Source organism: Brassica oleracea, chromosome C7 (genome assembly GCF_000695525.1).
Source record: "Brassica oleracea var. oleracea cultivar TO1000 chromosome C7, BOL, whole genome shotgun sequence".
NCBI classification, from domain to species: Eukaryota; Viridiplantae; Streptophyta; class Magnoliopsida; order Brassicales; family Brassicaceae; genus Brassica; species Brassica oleracea.
The window spans coordinates 12,990,908-13,000,875 of record NC_027754.1 but is presented as its reverse complement, the minus strand read 5'-3'; the positions used below and the strand labels follow the sequence as shown (position 1 = coordinate 13,000,875).

Sequence of the window (9,968 nt, the reverse complement as noted above, 5' to 3'; positions counted from 1 at the left end):
AAAAAATTGGGGGTTATTTTACTAATCTATGCTCAGCCCTGCAAAGGTGATGGATGAGTTCTCTTAATGGTTTTTTTTTGTTATTGTTGTTGTTGCAGAGGTTGTTATTTTCAGGAGTGAGGTAAACTGAACAAGACAATGGGAGTAATGGAGGGGTTTAAGAAGTCTTTAAAGACATGGAAGTCATGGGTCTTAGAGAAACTAGATCATGAGAGTAGTTATGTCTTCTTCGGAAGCTTCTCTCCTGTGCATTACAGGTCTGTTTCGCAATATTATATGAGGATTAATCATCAGACAAGAGTCTGAATCTTTTTGGGTGTTGCAGGAATGGGACATGGAACTTAGGTGGTTTGTGTGACGCAGATACAAATCCAGAAACTGATATGAAGAAGATGGAACCTGACCCTATTCAAAACACTTATGTCTCTGAAGTAATACAAGAAATGAGATATGAACATAGTAAGGTTAAGTTTCTGAACCTTTAGTTGTTTTTTTAATTTTCAAAAACTTTTTATTACTTTTTATAACTTTAATGTATAATAATGTTGAATTTATATATCTATAATGTTTTTAAATTCTAAATTATCAATTTTTTCCTGAAATTAAATAAAGAATTATAAAAATTGTTTTTTTTTAATTAAAAAAGGAATACCGACGGATACAGTTATCCGTCGGAATTTCTACATATTTCCGATGGAATAAAGTCGTCGGTTTTATCTTCAGTTACCGACGGAATGCCTTCGTCGGTATTTTCTGAAAATTCCGACGAATTCTCTTTGTCGGTATTCTCTATAAATACCGACGGATATGTGTCGTTGGAAGTTTTAGAAAAAAACCGACGGAATATGTTCGTCGGTATTTACCGACGAAATATGTTTGTCGGTATTTACCGACGAATTTACGACGAATATCAGTATACCGACGAGATGATACCGACAGACATTTTTCGTCGGTATTCCATCGGTATGCGACTTTCCCGACGAGATTATGACGGATTTGTCCATCGGTATTGCGCAGTTTTCTTGTAGTGTCTAAACACACAAAACAACAATACTGATTATCAAAAGGAGAGATTAAGGAAGGTTTGGGATTTCTTGTCCATCAAGGAAATCACCAAAATGAAAAGGTTAAAGAGGAGAACATCAATTGGTGGGGTTGCATCCAAGCATGGATCAAGGTTAGTGTTTCTACCTTCTTTAGAAATGTGGTAGGGTTGAATTAAATCAAATCTAGATCAGTTCTTGGTGTTGAAATAAATTAACATCTCTCTCTACAATCTTTCAGAGAGAGAAATAGCAGAGTTAAAATCTTTTGTTTAAACTTTTTGATTTTGTTAGATCAGATTCTTTTTTTTTAATCTTTTTATTGATCTTATTTCTTTGTCGGATTAAAGTTTCGCTCAACGAGACCTTTTGTTGTGCGTAAACGGTCAACATCTTGATCAGATTTTCAAAGCGGCTCTCAAGTCTCAAATCAACTCTAACCACCCTCTTCTCAAACGGAAAAATCATCCCTTGATTGGGTCACATCTGTAGCTGTTAGTCCTTAGCGGAGGAGTGTTTAAGATTGTCGGTTCAATGTTACACTAGAGACGCGGAAGCTATTTCAGTGGAAATGAATCAACAAACCATATCAGAATGCTGAATCCGAGCACCACACGCAAGCTTATCAGCCATTGTATTATTTGCCCTTGGAATATGTTGGATTGAGAATTTGGGGAATAACTCATTACTTCTCTTAAATTCGTCACTTAAATTTTTCCATATGAGTAGTGAAGGCCAGTCATTCTGTCGGTGTAAAAACCATCTTCAACAATTAAGAACAGTCTGTTGCAAGTACTACCTCTTGGAAATTAAAGGTCTTCATGCATTTCATAGCCTAGATCAGAGCCTCACATTATGCATGTAAGGGTGATAGACTTCATCAGATATACATGTCTCCCATCATGCGGTCAGTATAACCTTCTTTACTACAAAACCAATTTTGTCCTCTAGGAACATTTCCTTCTTTTCATGCTCCATCCACAAAACACCATACAATATCTCCCATATTTATAGAGGGAGCCACAGTCTCCTTTTTGGTGGATAAATATCTTTAATTGTGCTTCAGTCAACAGCACTCCTTCGATTACAACAATACACAAGGTCTCTTGTGGTTCCCATTTTTATTATTATAAATTTTATCATTTCTACTCTTCCAAATGTACCAAAATATCCATGGAAAAAACTTAAGTCAGGTTCCTTGGATAGTCTCCAAAACATATAATCCATATTCGCAAAAAGCGATGCACATGGAAAAACTCACTGGGTAGAAGGAATTTGTGATATAGCCCATATCTGTACCGCTGTGGGGGAAATTCAAACAAGACATAATTTATCGATCCTTCTTTCGATCCACACATATGGCACTGAGTATCACATTTTATACTACGAGATCTCTAATATTTTGTAACGGGTAGAATGTCCGATATTATTTTTCAAAAAAATGCCTTAACTTCGGTGAACACTGAAACTTCCATGTAAATGCCAATAAAGACTTTGTATCTGGACCATAAAATTCTTGGACTAAATAATTGTCTCAATATAACTTTTCTTTTTTATAATCCGATTTAACAGTATATTTTCCTGACACCGTAAATTTCCATCTATATGAATCCGGTTAAGCAAACCTACTGACTGCCATACCGCGAATGATGCTAACATTATCAGGGTGGTGTATGCACTAAGCAAATCCACATTCCAAAACCAATTACGGGATTAATCAGATTTTCCACCCTAAGAAGCGAGTTTAAAAATTGTTTGATATTTTGAGATAGATGACTTCAGCGAGGAGCAGAAATACATGGACTATTCTGTACCTAAATGATTTTACCCGTACACTCTTTTAATTAACTCTTTGTTAACCAAATATCGAACTGAAGTAATACTCCTCCGTCCATATAGAGTTTTTCTTGGGATCACCAATCAATAATGTTTTGTTATTTCATATTCCATATCTTTAAAAAAAGTAAACAAAATAATAAGATTTTGCAAAGTTATATATATATTTATTTTTAAAGGTAAAAATAAATTAAAAATTGTAGTAGTCGCCAAAAAAAAAGATTTTTTAAAATATTTTTAAGGCCGTCAGTAGAACACTAAATCCTTGGATAAACCCTAAACCCTTGGATAAACCCTAAACCCTTGGATAAATCTTAAACCCTAAAACATAAACACTAATTCTTAAAACACTAAAGCCTTAACCCTAAACCCTTGGGTAAACCCTAAACCATATCCTTAAACCCTAGTTTAGAGTGTAGTGTTTAGAATTTAGAATTTAAAATTTAGGGTTTAGTGTTTTTCTAACGATGTTAAAATATTGTTTAAAAAATCTTTTTTTGGGCAACTACTACTAGTTTTTATTTATTTTACTTTTTTATTTAAAAACATCATATTACTTGGAGTTTTTTTATTGTTTTGTTTCTGATATAAATGGAAGCATGATTTAATCGGATCAAGAGAATCTGATTTCTGATAATATTTTCCTTTTAAAAAAAATCGCGAATAAAGTATCAGGTTTGTCAATGAAACCTTAGTAGATTAGAAAGATATTCTCTGCGTTTCAAAAGTAAATTTTTTTAGATTTTTTTCTTGGTCCACAAAGATAGATTTTCTATATTGTTAAGATAATTTTTTAATTTTTTAGCAACATTAATTGAGAATATTTGAATTGATTATATTTCATTGGTGAAAAATTATTGGAAAGTGTATTATAAAATAAAAAATAAATTAAATTATAAATATTTATTAAATTCTTAGTAAGCGTGCATACTCTAGAAAATTTTATTTTCGGGAACGCAGGGAGTATAAAAAAAAAAACAACTTATTAAATGCGGAAAATGAATGGAGAGGGAGTAGAGCACAAATTGCTTTTTGCCTTTAAAAGCCGGCTCCTACTCTCCTTCTCCACCATAAATAGCATTCCATTAACCTTCATATATGATATGTCGAGACAATGCATGTCCATACTGTATGCTCACATGCTCACCACGTGTTCAGTATTTAATGAATCATAAGATATTTTCTCAACTACTTTAACTACTACGAGCTTCGAAGAGAATCAACAAATAAGGCTGTATAATAAAATGCTTTAAACTTTAGTTGTAAATTTTCATTTTGTGTTTCGAAATGGATTTTCTTAAAATACTTGTAAAGTAAAAGATGAAGTTCTAATGTCATGCATGCTGATATGGATGATCTAGTTTCTTTAACCGCTATTTTGATTCTTAAGAACATGTACAAGTCTCCAGCAATTGTATGTATCAATGAAAACACTGATTCTTAGCCAATGGAAACTACCCTAACACTGCAAGTCTGCAACACACGGATTCTTCAACATTGGTTCTAAAAGATAGTAGCATAATAGGCAATGCCGGTCAGGTCTGAAATGGTGCCTAAAGCGCATATAAAAAATGGTGCCCCTCATATATTATTGACTTTTTATATTACATTTTAAATATTAAATTAGAATAATGCAAAACACTAATAGAATATCATTTTTTTTATATTTTACACATGTGTCTCAACCATATTATATATACATTTAATATTATCTTCAGCTTATTTAATCATTTAAAAAAAAATCTGTATAAAAACCTGAAATCAGAGAGATATTAGTGATTGAAAGACAATTATAATCTACACAGAAAAAGTGCAATTTTAATTATCAATTCAGATTAACATTAACTTTAACGTGCATAACTTTATCTACTTTAATAGTTTTCAGAAACATAACTTTATGAATGTTATGTTTGTTCAAATTCCATAAATCCTAATACATGTTATAAAAATTCCGAATAAGAAGAAAGAACAAAAAAAAAAAGAAGCGGAAAAGAGGTAACATGAAATACTGGGAAATGCAAAAATACCAGTGAGCATCGAAAATTAAATAATCATGGAGGATACGATTTTTTCAGAGAAAAAAAAAAGAATCTGCTTGAGAAGAACTGAAAAAGACATACACAGTAGGTTTTTTTTATCTAGTCTCTATTTTATACTTTATATATAAAAAAACTAAATTATTGAAAAAAAAAACTGTATCTTGTGTAAAAGGAACGTGTCAAACCCTTTTTTTTTTAAAAAAAAGAGTGTGTCTTAACCGGTCGTTATTATCAAAAATATTAAAAATATATATTTTAGCCCAAGCTGGGCATTGAACCCGTGACTTAGGGTGGAAGCTCCTAAAAATGAATGCTAAAGCCACTAGACTAAAGGAACCAATGGATCATTTGGCGCCCATAACTAACTTATATATTCTAGCGCCCAAAGTTCTTGTTTTACAGGCTTTAGTCCAGGGCCGTACCTGATAATAGGCTAGCTTGGTTTGGGTTCAAATAAGTTTGCTTCTTTAATCTTTTTGGAAAAAGAAGACGAAGATCAATTGGATTTGCACTAGGGTACAAATTCAATAGATCTTTTGTCACCCTCCTGAAAAAATGATTTCGAGAAAAACCTTTAAACTTTCAACAAAAGCTAAAGAGTTGCAGTTGCAAACTTGCAATCCACATCGCACGGACTAGAATACAGAGGACGGGGAGGTCAAGGCAGAGCCGGCCCGTATACTGTGCTGAAAGCATAACTAAAAAATGGCATGTTGTGCACATTTATTTTGGAAAAATAAAAGAGTAATTACAGTGTACACACGAGGATTATCTAGTATTTAGGTAAATACACATTTAGGATTTTCGGCTCTTTGTTCGAAATTTATATGACTATTGTACTCTTACTGCTTCCTGATGATTAGCTACGATGTTTGGAAGACAAATTTTATTTCGATATTATTTTCTGACAATACTACACGAAACGTACAATGTCAGACACGTTGCCATATTTTAATAATTTCATTCACTGTTTCCAATCATAACCTCAAGACTCAATATTTTTTTTTAAGACTCAATTTTTTTTTGTTGGACTCCGCCGATGGAGCAACCCCTTTTCCTTCTATGCCTTCTAGGATGTTTGCTATTGGCGAGGAACCAGTGGGGATTAGGGTATCCCCCTATCACAAACCTTACTGTATAAGCAAAATTTTGAGCGCACTTGATGAAAACGAAGTCAAGTCTGTAAGAGTGTCCCCATTCGGGAAGCTTGTTGAAATTGTGGAGAAACCACCGTTCTCTAGGTGCTTCCGCTGGTTTCTTATGTCAAGACACTTGAAGATTTCGAAGAAGCACGAAGGCAATTCTAATGGAATAGGAGATGACACGGTAAGCTATCTTTGAGTTTGGGTACTCTAGTCCAACGCAACCTCTTCATTTTGCTGAACACATGTTAGCAAAAACAGACTTACGAACATGCTACTAATTTATGTAGTTTTAATGATATGGTTTTGTTAACCCTTTGCTTTGGCAGGTTCCATTGCCTGATGAATACACAGCTGAAGAAGCCCCTGTTGGCGCTGAGGATGCTTCTGGAGTTGGAGAAGACATGGTAATCTTTCTTTGTTTTATGCTCTTCTAGCCCCACTTTAGTTTTCAATTTAGCTGTTAACGCTTTATCTAAATCTTCCCGCCAACATATATGTTATGTATGTATTTAGCTGTTATGAATAACTATTGTAAATACTTGTTAAGGGTAAACTGCTGATGATATGTATAGTACATGTTTGGATCTTTACTTACACTTGTTTCATTTCCTAATACATAGTTTGTTAATTTGACCACTTTTTCAGATCGATGTTAATATGACGGCTGTAAACAACCTCAATGAACCCTCGTCTACTGGCGTTGTCAATAACCCAACATCACCTTTGGTGGACCGCGATGCCAATACCGTGATGGTTTTTTTTTGTGAATTCTACGAATTCTCCGAACCCAAACATGTTTGACAATTTTGTTCCTCTGTTGTTATTTTCAAATCAGACTGTCGACAGGGGTCTATTTTTTCCCCATGGCGACCAATTTATCAACCAAGAAGTACCAGTTCATGCCGCAGACGATGATCCTCTTGTGCCGCCATATAGAAAAAAGCAAGCCAGCAAAGGTTATTCCGAGAGCGCTAGTGGGAGAGTACCAGTGTGATAAACAATTCCTCACGCGTGCGTGGGAAGCACATGTTACTGCTCTTTGTAGCAGTCCAAACAATGACTATGCTGCCAAATTTCGTTCACTATCAGAGAAGCTCAAATCTCCATTGTAAGAATACCTTACTTAGCCGGCTAATTTTTTATATAGAATGTTGTTCTATCATTTTCGCCATGAAAATTGTTTTTAATCCAATCCTGATACTTGTTGCAGCGACATAAATGTTGGTGGCCTCTCTCTTGAAAGCAGAGAGTTGTCTCTAATTATTGAAAGGTCTTCCATTTATCGGCCAAGGTATGAAGAGTAGAAAACTTTAGTAGTCATCATTTCTATTATGGATACGCTTGTCAATAAATTTCCAATATACATTGTATTCATCTCGTCCGTCCTCAGAAGTTTTGCAGTCGAACAAAATTACCTGCCAAGTATTCCTTTTTCTACTGAGACAAGCCGGGAAACAACTAAATGCCAAAGATTTGAAGACATTATCCCTTGATAGACCCCATACTATTCCCCAGAACCACAGCCAGTTCGACTTTGGCATTACCACAACTCTTCTTATTCAAGCTCATGCTGTTGGGGGTATAGATGTCTGAAAATGCATTACATAGGATGTTTTTGACGTGGAGGTGGAAAGATTGCAGTCATGATCTATGAAGATAACATTGGAGTCCTCTGAATTTAGTGACCGAAGCTTTCAACGATGATCATTGTTATGGTGTTGTGTTGTACTATCTACCCCTATGTAATAACGATCATCGTCTACCGTTTTTTTTGAACAACTTCTAAGAATTCCAAATTATCTCTTGCTATGTTAACGTGTATTTGTGTTTTCCTATTTCCAGCCGGCAAGAAAAACCACAAAGACATTTATATTATTATTCGTGCAAGGCTAATTTAACATATTTAAAGTTTATTATCGATGCCTTATGGGTAAAGTGAATATAAATATAATGTATTGGCAGTTGTAAATTTACTCTGCTATGTGAATCAGCTTTGTATATTCTTTTTTCTAGACGGATACAACATAACATAGACTTTTAGAATTTTACTCTCGTTATGCTAATAATACGTATTTTTAGTTTATATAGTGGTTATCACCATTTAATTAGATTAACCATTTGCTACGATTAATATTTTCTGTATATTTTTATCTCTAGCTGGTTAGAACTATCACGTAGACATTTTCAATTTTAATCATATTCTACATATTTAAAGTCTAAAATTGATGTCAATTAGTAGTTGTAAGTGTGTATTTATAGCCGGCTAGAACAATCACTTTGCCATTTACAATTCTGTTCGCGCAATGCTAACTCTACATTTTTAAATCCAAAGGGTTTAGAAAGCGGTTAATGAAATTGTCATTTGGCTATGATAATTAATTTTCGTGTAATCTTATTCCTAGCCTGCTATAACAATCACAAACACATTTACAATTTCCAGCCTGCTCTAATTTCACATATTTAAAGTGTAAAATCGATGTCTCTTGAGTTCTGTGGTAATCACTATATCATATTTGGGCCTTGTTAACCCGCCACCTATATCTTATGGTAAGTTAATTGTTTAAATCTAAATGGTTTAGAAAGCGGTTAATGAAATTGTCATTTGGCTATGATATTTTTTTTTGTGTAATCTTATTTCTAGCCTATAACAATCACAAACACATTTACAATTTCTAGCCTGCTCTAATTCGACATTTTTAAAGTGTAAAATCGATTTTTCATGAGTTATGTGGTAATCACCATACCGTATTTGGGCCTTGTTAACCAGCCACTTATATCTTATGATAAGTTACTAACTCATTATACAAGAAATCGTTGTTGGGCTAGATATAGAACGTGTCTCAACTCAGATGTTTTTTCCCAAGCTTAGAGCACCCCTTCAGCAAACTCCACCGGCTCGATTCCCAATGTGCATTTTTGATTATTTTAATTTTTTTTTCGTTTGATTTAAAAAAAAAAAAATTAGTAATTAAACCATTTGCGGACCGCCATGTGGCGTGGAGCCCGCGGAACAGTGTTGATACGAGTTCATAGTGGAGAGCTTTTGTGATACAGGTTCATAATAAAGGGCTTTTTATATTTTTTTTTTGGGGAACCGTGTGTGAACCCCCCTCTTGATAGTTCAATGCAGATGCTCTTACATGTCTCATTTTAACCCCACAATTAGAAATACCCGATTACATAACCCTAACTTTATCTGTAACCCCAATTTCTTCCTCCGCTATTTCCAGAAATGGAGAAGAGTCAGAGCTCTGCGTCAGATGCTACGTCCATCCCTCACTTCGAAGGTAGGCGAGTTGCAGCAACCCGTTGTCACTGTTCCCGCACCACCACGGCCATGAAAGCGTGATAAGCTTGGCCACTGTAACCCTTCTCACACTTTTAATTATGTAGGTTATGGAGATTACTCGTTGACTGGCTTCCTTTTATAGACAGATCGTCAAAACTTTCCTACTTATCCTGTGTCACGTACTTGGAGCGGGAGATAATATTTAGGCTAATCATTACTAAAACTACCAATTATCTTTTGTCTCGATTTTCCTTGCCATGCAACAGCTGTGTGTCAGACGTGCCCAGCCTCTGATTCGCCCAAACTACCTATCTAGTTTCACATAATAGGAGCGGGGGTTATACCCTAGTCCAATCATTACAAAAACCCCATAGCTTCTAATCTACGTACGCTTCTTATTTCCAATGGAGTATAAGGGCAGGTTGGTCATTTTGCATATCCCACTTGCAAATTGCTCCCCACACAAATCTTATATTGGGCATTTTACTAATTTGTCAATTCTCTATAGATTTTGGGCCAATTCACTCAAAATAAAATTATTTACTAAAGAACATTGGAGAGTAGTTAATCCTCAACCTCGCGAGTCTTTATACATGTCACTACCACTTAGAGCTAA

The 9,968-nt window shown here is 34.6% G+C and overlaps 1 protein-coding gene across 4 annotated transcripts; it reads left to right on the top strand.

The window, feature by feature from the left end:
- Positions 1-5,896: 5,896 nt before the first annotated feature.
- On the top strand, positions 5,897-7,895 carry LOC106306195. Of its 4 annotated transcripts, none has more exons than XM_013742719.1 (6): positions 5,897-6,244; positions 6,390-6,467; positions 6,709-6,810; positions 6,899-7,171; positions 7,274-7,354; positions 7,457-7,895. In XM_013742719.1, the coding sequence occupies exons 1-4, from the start codon at positions 5,981-5,983 to the stop codon at positions 7,055-7,057; spliced, it is 603 nt and encodes a 200-aa protein (XP_013598173.1). In that variant the 5' UTR covers positions 5,897-5,980; the 3' UTR covers positions 7,058-7,171; positions 7,274-7,354; positions 7,457-7,895. The 4 variants fall into 4 exon arrangements, with proteins under 4 accessions (XP_013598173.1, XP_013598171.1, XP_013598172.1 ...); XM_013742717.1 differs by having other exon boundaries at positions 5,898-6,244; positions 6,709-6,816; XM_013742718.1 differs by having other exon boundaries at positions 5,898-6,244; positions 6,709-6,816; positions 7,452-7,895.
- The last annotated feature ends 2,073 nt before the right edge of the window (positions 7,896-9,968 follow it).

Excerpts from the sequence above, each read along its gene's own strand:
- LOC106306195 (XM_013742715.1), top strand. The coding sequence starts at position 6,743 with ATGAACCCTCGTCTACTGGCGTTGTCAATAACCCAACATCACCTTTGG. Across the intron at positions 7,172-7,273 it reads GAGAAGCTCAAATCTCCATT|CGACATAAATGTTGGTGGCC; the intron begins GTAAGAATACCT and ends TACTTGTTGCAG. Across the intron at positions 7,355-7,451 it reads TCTTCCATTTATCGGCCAAG|AGAAGTTTTGCAGTCGAACA; the intron begins GTATGAAGAGTA and ends TCGTCCGTCCTC.